Source organism: Protopterus annectens, chromosome 8.part0 (assembly GCF_019279795.1).
Source record: "Protopterus annectens isolate FY-2018-M chromosome 8.part0, PAN1.0, whole genome shotgun sequence".
NCBI lineage: Eukaryota > Metazoa > Chordata > Ceratodontiformes > Protopteridae > Protopterus > Protopterus annectens.
Genome location: NC_056741.1, coordinates 1,300,640,921 through 1,300,654,066, shown reverse-complemented (window position 1 = coordinate 1,300,654,066; position 13,146 = coordinate 1,300,640,921). Strand labels below are relative to the sequence as shown.

The 13,146-nt window shown below is 40.4% G+C and overlaps 1 protein-coding gene across 2 annotated transcripts in view; it reads right to left on the bottom strand.

Annotated features, from left to right (window-relative positions):
- LOC122809369 (cryptochrome-2-like) overlaps positions 1–13,146 on the bottom strand; it is a 321,493-nt gene that overhangs the window by 223,747 nt on the left and 84,600 nt on the right. For both annotated transcript variants that reach the window (XM_044080815.1, XM_044080813.1), the window contains exons 2-3: positions 12,410–12,682; positions 3,116–3,310 (exon numbers count right to left, since the gene is read on the bottom strand). In XM_044080815.1, the coding sequence (XP_043936750.1) occupies positions 3,116–3,310; positions 12,410–12,624 (410 nt within the window). In that variant the 5' untranslated portion in view covers positions 12,625–12,682. The remainder of the gene's footprint in view (positions 1–3,115; positions 3,311–12,409; positions 12,683–13,146) is intronic.

Here is a 13,146-nt window from a genome sequence, read left to right as displayed (position 1 = left end):
CCAGATCTGCTCTGAGTTACAGCACAAAGGCATGAAAATTACAGAAGCAACTGATATTGCCAACATCAAGGCAGACAGGTTCAGTGCTAACTTTACCCCCACCCGTACAAGGGCCCATATCTATACAGGAAGAATGCATAGTCCCTGTAATCACAACTACGCAGGTAAAAGCTGCACTCTCTAAAGCAAAAAACACAGAATCCATGGGACTGGACAACATCCCAGGCTGCGTTTTAACACGAACTTCAGAACGAACTGGCTCCCCACTTAAGTACCATGTTCAATAATAGCCTCGCATCAGGCTTTGTGCCCACCGAATGGCACACAGCAACAGTTATCCCACTCCACAAAAGGGGGAGCCACCACCAATCCCGGGAACAATCGACCTATTAACCTGACGAGCCTGGTCTGCAAGGCCATGGAACATATCATCATGGAACTCGTAAACAAAGACATTGGTAACCTCCAAACTCTGGATCCCACCCAGTTCGGGATTGTGAAAGGCAGATCATGCCTCCTGAACCTGATCGATTTCTTTGAAGCAGTCACCACAGATATAGATAAGGGCAAGGTGGCTCACACAGCCTATCTTGACCTCGTCAAGGCTTTCAACACCATCCACCATTCTGGAATTATAGCTAAACTCACTAAACTAGGTATAAATCCCTACATCACAAGATGGGTTGCCAACTGGCTCACTAACAGAACCCACACTGTAAAAGTTGCAAACTCCAAATCTGACCTCAAAGCAGTGACAAGTGGAGTACCACAGGGTTCCGTCCTGGGACCTCTCCTGTTTGGTATCTACTTCTCTGAAGTACAGGCTAACACAGAAGACCTCTGGCTAACGAAGTTCACAGATGACTTCAAACTAGGAGCCATAGTCAAGTCCCCAAATGATGTGGACAACCTACAGAAGGGCCTCGCTGAGACAGATGCCTGGTGTCAGAGCCATGGCCTCAAGCTCAATGCCAAAAAGTGCAGTGTCATCCCCTTTGGTAAAAACTCTGTACCCATGAACTACCACATAGGCAGCAATCTACTTAACACCGAATGTGTGATAAAAGACCTTGGGACCCAGGTGGACAATAGTCTCTCCTTTGATAGTCACATCGCCACAGTAGTCAGGAAGTCCTTCTACGTGGCACACCTCATCATAAAAAGGGTTCTCATCCAGGAAAAAACAGGTCATTGTTCCCCTCTACTCGACACTCATTAGACCCATTATAGAGTACAATACCCCTTTTGGAATGTACCTCACAAGACATCTGCAGCAGCTGGAAAGGCCACATAAGTACCCCACAAAGAGGATTACTGGCCTCAAACAAATGCCCTACACTGACCACCTCAAAAAACTCCAGCTTTACTCCGTAGCATATCGCCTATTCCGAGGTGATCTCTGCCTAATATATAAAGCTATGTCAAACCCAGAGCTGTTGGACATGCTACACCTAAAGAAATCCCAATCCCTCCAAGCTACACACTCGAGGGACCTAAACCTTGTCACCACAATAAACAGGACATGCTAGAGGGATAGACTCCTGTCCCACACACTTCCCCCATACTCGAACAGGCTACCCATCTATGTCAAGCAAAGTTCTTCATTAGCACTCTTCAAGAAAAATTCTGATGAGTGCATGGGAAATGGGAAATGCACCACGGGGATCACTTCTGTCTCTCTGCTCGACAGTGGCACAGGAAAATAACTTTCTTGGGTGACGAAAGCCAGGGAACCTTGTTGGCTAGGCTTACTTAGGCCCTTGGGCTGATAAGCCTAGTACCTACCTATGAATACTGCTGTGAACAGACTAGATTATGTGAACTTTTACAAGAAGATTTTTTGCTATAAGATTTACTGAAACATCCTAGCAGTGCATTTGTGACTGAGATTTCTTTTCTGTTACTTCCTAAAATTTTTGCATAAGTAATTTCATGTTCATCCTTGTAAGTAAATCTTAACAAACTGAAAAGCTGACACTATTTTATTACTGAAACCACAGCAAATTGCTAGAGTAGAAATCAACATTCATTCTGCAAAACACTATCCTTTGCTACAAAGACATTTAATTTCATTTATCATTTGCAAAGCGTACATAAATTGTCTGTTGACATGTAGGATTCTCATACAGAATACATATGTAACTAGAACACTGAATTTCTACAGCTTGAACTTAAAATGCTTCTTTTACTTAGTTCCTACAGCAATGATTCTTTTAAAGCAGTTTGTGAATCAGAAGCAGACATAACATTTAAAAACAGCAACAGTCCTAAATAGGATATTTTATCTATAAAGTCTGTGGACAGTACATGTATCCAGAATAACAGTTATGAACACAACTATACTGAATATGGAATCAAAATGCATTTTCACGGTGTTTCTTATGACTATAGAACAGGGAGGTGCTAGAGAGCTATCATAATGACAAGCCTTCCTGACACTACGAACATCATAAAGATCGCACTCTCCATAGGGTATGAATCATTTTATCTATTAAGACAACAAACATGTGATCATTTTATGTAGAGTGCATTAACAGAAACCTTCAAAAATCTGTTACTTCTGGGGCTGGAGGTACAGCAGTGGCTTGCCTGACAATGAGTATCGACATCAGACTGCCACAGTATATAAATTCCCCATTGGCTGCTACTCTGTAGACATAAGCAGGTGTGATTCATACACATTTTAATATCCACGGCCTTGGTTGAGAAGTAGAGTTCATTTACACATTATACAAACGAAGGGATCAGGTGCCGGGGGTTACTCTCGCTGGCAGCTGGCTGTTTGTCATCAGTACATGCATGGTTGTAATACCCATTTGTCTGTATAGTGAGCAGCTCTGGGAGGTGCGTTTCCATCCCTTTCTTTAAATTTATACATTCTGCTGTCTACTTATAATACTGTTAATCAGCTAAGTATTTTTTTTTGTGGTACACATTTTCTCTCCCACGTTAAAACACTGTCGGTTTATGGAAAGATAAACTATCAAAATCACTAGAACGTCATAGCCCACATTCATAAACATTTTTGTATGTTCCAAGTTACCAAATACTGGATATCTTATAATGATGCTTAAAGTCAGCATCATGTATAGATAAAGAAAAAGGCACCACTTACCTTTCAGTGTCATAAAGAGTATTTGATACTCTTTGAATAACCTCCACTCCATGCTCTTCTGCCAGTTTCACTACTTTTGCATCCCGCTGCCTAGCATATGGTTCTGTGTCTACCTCAAAAGTCAGTCGAGTTACTTTCCAGTCCTTGAAGAGGCATGGAAACACCTCTGCTGGATTTCCACGAATCACAAATAGTCTGAAAGAAGATGAAAAACTTTATTTGTTCTATCTTTGGAATCAGTTTGGAAAAACAATACATCTATTAAAAGCATTTTCATAAGAACAAAAACTTATTTCAAAATACTTAATTTCCACGGTGGCAAATCCCATCTTCATGAAAAAGTGTGAAAAACTATATCTGTTTTGTTAATGGTAGTCACTGCAGCTTCTCCTCTGTATTTGTTGGAGACAACAGTCCTGCACCACATACTTGTGCACAGCTTTATGTTTCCAAAAACATCAGTTTACAACATCCTAGAAACAAATTAATCATCCAAAATAAGGCTTCCTGTGAAAAAACACACAATAAATGCTGTAGCTACTGTGCAAAAGAATAACTGACTTTCTGTGGGACTTCCAATAAAGGCCGTACACTGATCAACAGCTTGACATCTTTCAGTGTGAAAATGGAAAGTATGAAACTGCAGTAAGAGATGTTAATTTGAGTAAAATTATTTTACTAACTAATAAGTACACTGCCTAGATGCCTGCAAAGAAACTCCACTGGAAAAGGTGAAGAGAAAACACTGACTGGAAAGAATCTTGCAGCTGTTCAGCAAAAGGCAGTCCATGCTCCAGCTTTAATGCAAGAAATGGCTTCCATTAATCTAGAGGAAAATTTAAGTCAAATGTGCTGAGAGCTGATTAAAATAAACACAACACTGAAGGAGTATATCAACTCAGATAACAAAAGGCCAGAAAAAATGGAAGAAGCTTTAAAATAGATCTTTAGATATTCAGATGAACTGATAAAAATGCAGATATCAGAAGGTGAAATTAAGAAAAGGATGGCTGAGTATCAGACTGCTCAAGAAGAGATGTTTCAAAAGATGGTACAATTAGAGACAGAGTAAGTAGGGAAAATCCAAAATGTTCTGTTATATCAGTGAAACTAGAAGGAACAGACTGTATTAATTTTATGATGGCACAAATAATTAACTGGACTGGTATTCCTCAACAGGAAATGTTAACTGAAAGGGCACACTGTCTGTATGCTCCAAATATGACCACAAGAAAGCAGCCAAGACCTTTATCAGTAAAGATGCAATACCACCAGCAGAAGGAGTTGATCTGACAAAACTGTGGCAAAGGGGCAACGTAATACAAGTTGGAGACAGTGTGTTTGTGAAATGATTAATCACTGTTCATCAGGCAGAAGAGAAACAAATTTATTCCAGTAATTAGGGAATGTTGAGAAGCAGATGTGATATTCAAGCTGCTATATCCAGCTGTCTTCAGAATATTTTTTCCTGGGCGATCAAAGTCATTCTTTGCTGCAGAAAAGGCTAAGAAGGAAATGCAAAAGTCTGTCCAACAAAAATGAGCAGATGGGGGCTCTTTCTTCTGATACTAAATCAGACAGAGAGAGACTTTGCCAGTGAAACCTTTTTCACTGATCCAAAGGAAAATGCTTCAGAGACAGACAGGAGTGGACCAGAAGAATTGGGACCATTGTGGAAGTGAACCGGAATCTGTAGTTGGGAGACGACAAACACAAACACACAAAGACATACTCGGAGGCACTGATCAAAAATCTACCAAAACTACAGAGGCCTCCAAAGCAGACACCCAAGCAACTGCCACCTCAAGACATAAGACATGCAACACATAGTTCTCAAAGTCAGTGTGCCAAACAGTCACAGCCCTTAAGGCCAAACACAATGCCAGACACACTTGTTATAGGTGACTCCGTAGTCAGACACACTGACGTCCCACTCACCAGACTGAACAAGGAAAAGGTCACAGTAAGCTGCCTGTCAGGCGCTAGAATCCGCCACATAACACAAGCACTCAGGTCACTCCACAGCAAGTACAAGTATGACTCAGTCATTGTCCATGCCGGTGTGAACGACCTGAGACGTACCTCCCTGGACTACATGAAAAGAGACATAGAGGAGCTCTCAGATTATGTAGCCCAGGCCGGTATGACCCTGACCTTGAGCAGTATCCTACCATCACCAAGAATGATGCCACAATACAGAGACAAAATGATCAGCTTTAATAATTGGCTTAATTACTGGTGTCATTCTAAAGGGATCCAATGTCTGTCTGCCTGGGATGACATGCTTGACAAGCCACGCTGCTTCGCAAGGGACGGCTTGCACCTGTCACCCTGGGCTTCTGGATATTGGCAAAGGCTCTTGCCACCCCCATAGTGCCTTTTTTAGGCAAGGCTCAAATGATAAACCTACTGCCCTAGAAAACAAAAATGGAGAAAAACTAAGGTTAATACTGCTCAATGCCAGAAGTCTAAACCTCAAGATGCACGCCCTCGAAGCCCTCCTCAGTATGGAGAACATCGATGTCTGTGCTGTGACTGAAACCTGGTTCAAGGCTCCTGAGAGCACCCCAGCACTATCAGGTTATACCTCATATCATGCGTTCCGCCCCCAAAATCCGGACCGAACCACAAAAGGAGGGGGAGTATCCATATTCATAAAGGATACCCACACCTCCAGGTTAGTGGCAACGCACGAAGCATCGGAGACCATCCAGGTGCAATTAACCATAGGTAAAACTGCCCTACAGTTTGTAGCATGCTACAGACCACCCTCTCAAACTCAGGAAACCCACACAGCCTTCCTGAAGACACTGGAGAGTATGAATGTCTCTCCAAACACCATCATATTAGGTGACTTCAACAACCCAAACATAGACTGGGAACATTACTCAAGCCCCAACACCCTAGCCCAAAGGTTCCTTGAGTTCATAAACACAAATGCTATGGAACAACTAGTCACCATTCCCACAAGAAAAGAAAATATACTAGACCTGATCATCACAAACATGGGGACAAAATGCTCCACACCGGAAGTATATCCCTCATTGGTGAGATCAGACCATAAATTAATCTCACTGGAGATCCACATCCCGCCTCCAACCCCAGCAAAAAAGACCACAGTGAAGAACTTCTCAAAAGCAAACTTCACACTTCTTAAGACTGGAGTGGTATCCTTCAAGGCCCCTGAGCCAGTGGAAACCACAACCCATGCTGCTGAAACCCTTACAAATGCCTTCTACGAGCACCTCCAGGAATGTATGGATCAAGCAATCCCTAATAAAATCAAGACCCTTTCCACCAAAGGCAGGCGCCCGGTCTGGTGGACCCCAGCCATAAACAAACTCTACAACAAGAGGAGAAAGCTACTACATGACACAGCAAAATCCCTAAAAGGGAAGGCATCTCTGATCACTACTAGCAAAAAACTACGATCACTCATAAAATCATCCAAGGCCAACTTTGAGAGAAAAATCGCTAATGACACAAAAGACGATCATAAGGCCTTCTTTAGCTATGTTAGAAACTTGGGTGGAAACTCCCAGATATGCTCAGAATTAGTCCAAAATGATACAAAAATCACTGAACCCACAGACATTGCCAACATACTGGCAGACAGGTTCAGTGCAAATTTCTCCCCTCCCTCCCCCCAAAAGGAGAAATATCTATCCCACCAGAGTCTAGCCTCCCAAACATCTCAGATGCCCAGGTGACTCCCAGATATGCTTAGAATTAGTCCAAAATGATACAAAAATCACTGAACCCACAGACATTGCCAACATACTGGCAGACAGGTTCAGTGCAAATTTCTCCACTCCCTCCCCCCCAAAAGGAGAAATATCTATCCCACCAGAGTCTAGCCTCCCAAACATCTCAGATGCCCAGGTGAGAGCTGCTCTCTCTAAAGCAAAAAACACAGCATCAATGGGACCGGACGGTGTCCCCGGCTGTGTGCTACACGAACTCAATGAGGAACTAAACCCACACATAAGGCTGCTGTTTAATCTTAGCCTTACTACAGGATACGTACCCAAAGAATGGCGTACGGCAACTCTGGTCCCACTCCACAAAGGCGGTGCTTCTACGGACCCTGGAAATTACCGCCCCATAAGCTTGACGAGCCTTGTCTGCAAAGCTATGGAGAGGATCATAATGGAACTCATAAATAAAGACATTGGGGACCTACAGACACTGGATCCTACCCAATTTGGCTTTGTCAAGGGCAGATCCTGCCTCTTGAACTTGGTCGACTTTTTCGAAACAGTCACTAAGGCCATTGATGAGGGTATGGCAGTTCACACAGCCTACCTTGACCTTGCAAAAGCGTTTGACACAATACCCCACTCGGGCATCATAGAAAAGCTCACCAGCTTAGATGTAAACCGATATGTCACAAGATGAGTTGCAAACTGGCTCAAGAACAGAACCCACAGGGTTAGAGTTGCTGGTGCCATGTCAGACTCTAAGCCGGTCACGAGCGGTGTCCCACAGGGCTCAGTCCTGGGCCCCCTCTTGTTCGGCATTTATTTTTCTGAAGTGCAGGCAAACATAGGGGGATTGTGGCTGACAGAATTTGCAGATGACTGCAAACTGGGCACCATAATTGACACTCCATCAGACACAGACATCCTCCACAGAGGTCTCATAGAAATGGATAACTGGTGCCAGAGTCATGGCCTTAAGCTAAATGCCAAAAAATGTATAGTCATACCCTTTGGGAAAAATAAGGTAACCCCTAACTACCACATAGGTGGTAATCCATTAAACACGGAAGAAGTTATCAGGGACCTGGGGACCCAAGTTGACAGTAACCTCTCTTTTGACACTCACATTGCCAAAGTGGTTAGGAAGACCTTCTACATTGCCCACCTGATCATGAAGGGATTCACATCCAGATCAGGAGAGGTCATTGTACCCCTGTACTCTTCACTTATCAGACCAATGATTGAGTACAACACCCCATTCGGAATGTACCTTACCCGACACCTGCAGCAGTTGGAAAGACCCCAAAAGTTCCTCACCAAAAGGATAAAGGGGCTCAAACATATGTCATACGCTGCCCGACTGAAGAAACTCCAGCTCTATTCAGTCACATACCGTCTGCTCAGAGGTGATCTGTGCCTGACATACAAGGCCATGTCCAACCCGGAATTAATGGACATGCTCCACCTCAAAAAATCCAAATCCACCAGAGCAAGAGACTTAAACCTCAACACGGATATAAATAGGACATGCTGGAGGGACAGATTCATCACCCAGAGACTCCCTACACTATGGAACAGAATCCCAGTCCATGTGAGGCAGAGCCACTCACTGACTCTGTTCAAGAGAAATCTTGACGAGTGGATGGGAGATCATAGGTTTACCCCGGGAATCATCTCTGTGTCACTGCTGGACAGAGGCACAGCTAACTAATGGGTATAGTATTCTCATCCTAAGGGGTAGTGAAAGCCACACACACTCTGGCTAGGCTTATAAATGCCCTAGGGCAGATAGTCTATGAACCTATGAACCTATGATAAACAGGAAGAAGACCAGTAACATGGAAATTAGTGAAAATATGTGAGACTTCAAAGCATCAATCACATTTGTGAAATACGGCTGTATAAGAATAAGAGGAAAATGTGGACTTTTGTTGACTTTGTTAAACTTGTCTGGAACTGAAAGGCATTTGCCTCACTTCATGTCACTGATGTTTGGAAAGACTCAGGGAAGGGAAACAGGAAGGAAAATGGAAACTGCAAATAATGTATTTTTTAAAAGTATTTCTATGGGTTTGATGCAGAGAAAGCATTTGACACAGTAAGCTGGAATTTTATAATTAGGGCATTGGAAGCATTTGCACTCCTTGATGCAATAATAAGGTTAATTAGAAGGCTATATGAAGGATCGCAGGCAAGAATTAAAGTGGGAGGGTTTCTCTCAGATAAGCTGTGTTTGAACAGAGAAACCAGGCAGGGGGGGTCCTCTTTACCCTTTGCTATTTGTGTTACAGTTAGAACCACTGGCAAAGAAAATAAGGAACTCAGAAATGCAAGGATATAATTAGTTTGGTGTAAAAGAAAAGTTGGCATTATTTGCACATGATATTATTTTATACCTGATGGAACCAGAAAATGACACCTCAGTGTTGTGGAATATTCTTAGATAGTTCCATGTTTTTCGGGATATAAAATTAATGAAGATAAAACAAAGGCTATAGATATAAAGTATGTACCCCACACATGAATTGGGCCAGCAATCCCCATATTTATGGGGAAAAGATAAGATTAAGTATTTAGGAATATGGATTAAAAAGGATTATGTTATGGCAACTAAGGGTATGTGGGAAGAGACTACACAAAAGATAACACAAAAACTGAGAAACTGGAAATTCTTGCCTATGGATATGGATAACAAGATACAAGCAGTAAAAATGTTTTAGTCCCTTTAGATTTTACACAAGTTAGGCATATTTTTATCCATCAGAGGACAAACTGTGGACAGCAATTAATAAAGAACTTAAGGATTTTATTTGGGAGAGGAAGAGGGCAAGAGCCAAGTGGGGTAAGTTGATCCTTCCAATAGAAAAAAAAGAGGTTTAGGATTACCTGATTTGAACAGATATTTCAAAGCTACACAGTTATGCTCTTACATACATAACACAAGCAGAAAGCTACAATTCAAAGTGGAAAGGGATGATGATGAAGCAAGGGGGAATAATTCAAAAAATAAGGAAAAAATGGGATTTTGGATGCAAATGGTAAGGAGAACAACAACAGTTGTACAGAATATTATTATTCATAAAGTAGCAGAAAGTATACTAAGAACTAAACCAACAGAGGAGTGGAGAAAGGAGATTCTGCTGATAGGGATAACTGCAATCAAGGGCACAGAGAATAGATAAGAGGGGGCTGGGAATTACTGGAGGAAGTTAGTAGAGGAACCAATGTACAGGGAACAAATAATTAGCCAGGGAAAGGTAATAGAATGGGAAGAGACCAAGAAGACATTTGGATTGCAGGGTACTGATTACCTTCCCTATCAGGGATTGCTATCAGAATACAGACAGACAGAAAAGGATAGGAGAATCCTAAATGAAAGACCTGAACTGGCTGAGTTTTTAACAGAATTTAGAACAGAAACAGCTGTTAAACAATGGATAATTAGTAGGGCATATAAAATATTGCAAGACAACTACAGGAATCAATTAGACGAGGTCAGAAAAGATTGAGAAGAGAGACTGTATATGCAATTCACAAAAAAACAATGGGATGACATATATGGCTCTCAAATATGCAACAAAGTCTAGAATATTTATGATTTTGCCTGGAAGTGTTTGCATAGACACTTTTACACCCCAAACAGACTCCAAAGAATTTTTCATCAGGTAGATGGCAAATGTTGGATGTGTGATGGTGAGAATGAGTTAACTGGGAATGTATGTTTTGGGAGTGGAATGAGCTGGCAGAATTTAAAAATTCCCTATAGACTACTCTTGCCAGGAATACCAGGTGAGCAAATGAGTGCAACTAAGGAAATTATTTTTTTGAGATGGGATACAGAATCTGAATTGGCTAGGCATAGTAAGGTCTTGTTAAGATTAATTCTGCTAGCTGCCAAAAAGCAATTACTAGAAAATGGAAATCAAAATCTAAACCAAGTATACTTGGAGTAGTGAAAACTGTTACACAGATAAAAGAACAGGAAGTGAGATCTTAGAAAAGGTTAGGAGTAAAATATATAGAAAAAATGGAAATTATGGGAACAATACATGCAGAAAATGCTTTGGAAGAGAAATGAGGTTTAACAGAAAGCAGGAAAACGATGCTTAGATTATACATCTCATATACTGTTATATATCCTGAAATATTTGTAAATGTGAATTTGTTAATATGTTTTGATTACTTTTATATTACTGCTGACAGAAATGCAGAACCTTAGGCACCATACGAAGAGAAGAACTTTGACAGTTTACCCTTAGGAATGAATGTATGTAAACTACCTGTCCAGCATGGGAATGTACACAGCAGCATCCAAATCAGCCTGCCTGTAGCTAGGAACATGTTGTTTATGCAATACATGCAAGCATTTACAAGGACAAAAAACAGGCAAAGGCAACCAGGGTGGGACAAAAAGAACAGAATGAAAACAGAAAAGCTTCACTATACTGCAATTATATACAAATAGTGCCAATAGCCACAACATATTAGCATAAAAATAAAAGTGTAACAACAAATAAATAAAAGATAAAATCCCAGATTAAAACAGAAATTGAAAACAGTATAGTAAAGCAAGAATCAAAGCAAATAAAATAAAAAATGTGTTGTTGTATATAGGTTCATAGGTTAATAAGCTAACAACGACTAGGGCCCTTACAAGTCCAGCCACTCTCTCCATCACATTTGGATCCAGAGTATCATGGGTGCTTATACAAGGGGACATATTAGTATATTTACTATCAAGATAATTAACCAATGTCAATCCACTAAACATGCAATAATTAAATTAACTGCAATGAAATAAAATGAACACATCAAGGCTGAAAACTCCTTGTGGGTTGTATATTAAACATTAATATCAGGTAAACTATGCAGGTCTAAATAAAAATATATATATATATGATACCACCAGAGCAACAGCAGTAGCTAGGCCTTTATAAAAAACAGAGGTGTAGTAGAAATTAAAGTTCTCCAACAGTTCATCTGAATTCCACAGAGTAGTATCAAGGCTAAGTCTTTAGGTTCAAGTTCCCTTGTCCATACTAGATTAAGTAATCCCAGTTATTGGAGAAATAATCAACCACATCAAAAGCACTCTAACAGATATGCTTGGTATGGGATTTCTTCTCCATTAAGGCCTTCTTTGGTAAAATGTAGACGTCTACATTCACATTCCTTGAACCAGTAATTTCCAAAACACAGTAGAAATAAACCTGTTATACAGGAAGTGCCCTTGACAGTTCATAATCTTCCCCATTTTGGAGCATTTACCTTTAAGTCTAAATAAATATATTTCATAAAATGCAAAGGCGTGTAATTTAGCACCATGTATCAGATTGCAAAACAACAAAACACCTTCTTTTAATGATAGTGTTTACCAAACAACAAACCACACAAGTCATAACATACATAAAATAACTATAAAAAAACAAAAAAAAAAAACAACAAATAGACTGAAGATTTGCAAACCATGGCATTCTATGTTAATGTATTACGCTATGATTTAATTTTATGTAACCATTATTGGACACATCTTCAGCATGTTTTTATTTATTTATTTTTGGTTTAATAATGGTGTTCACAAATATGCACCTACCTTGAGTTTAACTTTCGGAGGCTTTCATCCAGGTCTTTAAGGGATTCTATTAGGAATCTCCAGCGGTTAACACTGACACACATATTCTTAGGGAACCAGGGGTCTAGAATAAATATGGGATAAATCTCTTTGCAATCTTGCAAAGCAGCAAGCAAAGCAGAATTATCGTGAAGACGAAGTCCCTTGCGAAACCAGTGGACTGAATAATGGGTCATTTTGAAGATTCAGCCTGCAGCACTGTGCTTCTTAGGTGAGACAGACTACAGCTTTATTCTACAAAAAATAAAAAAAGTTAAAAATGTTTTTGCTCATATAACCTTGAACTTCATGTTGTAACTGCAATGGTTGCCTTATTCCGTATTGATAATGCAATTACACCAAATAAATACAGTGCATTCCAGTGAAGTGACACCCCAACCCCATATGCAAAATGAGAAAAAGGGGTTGAGGATGGATGGAAATACAGTGTATTTCTGTCCTTATTTTGAAACACATGGCGATACCAGACACCTCCAGACATTATATTCACTGTCAGAAATGGTTGTACTAACAATCCAAGCCATTACTTTAAGTAACACTGTCATTTTTTTATTATAAAACAAGGGAATTAATCTGACAATGTATTCACTTTTATTTAACATTAACAGTACCACATTTTGTACTTACATATTTTTGCAAGAGGTAAATACGTGTGTGTGACTTTGGGGTAGTTAAAATTATACATACCCTTCTAAAAC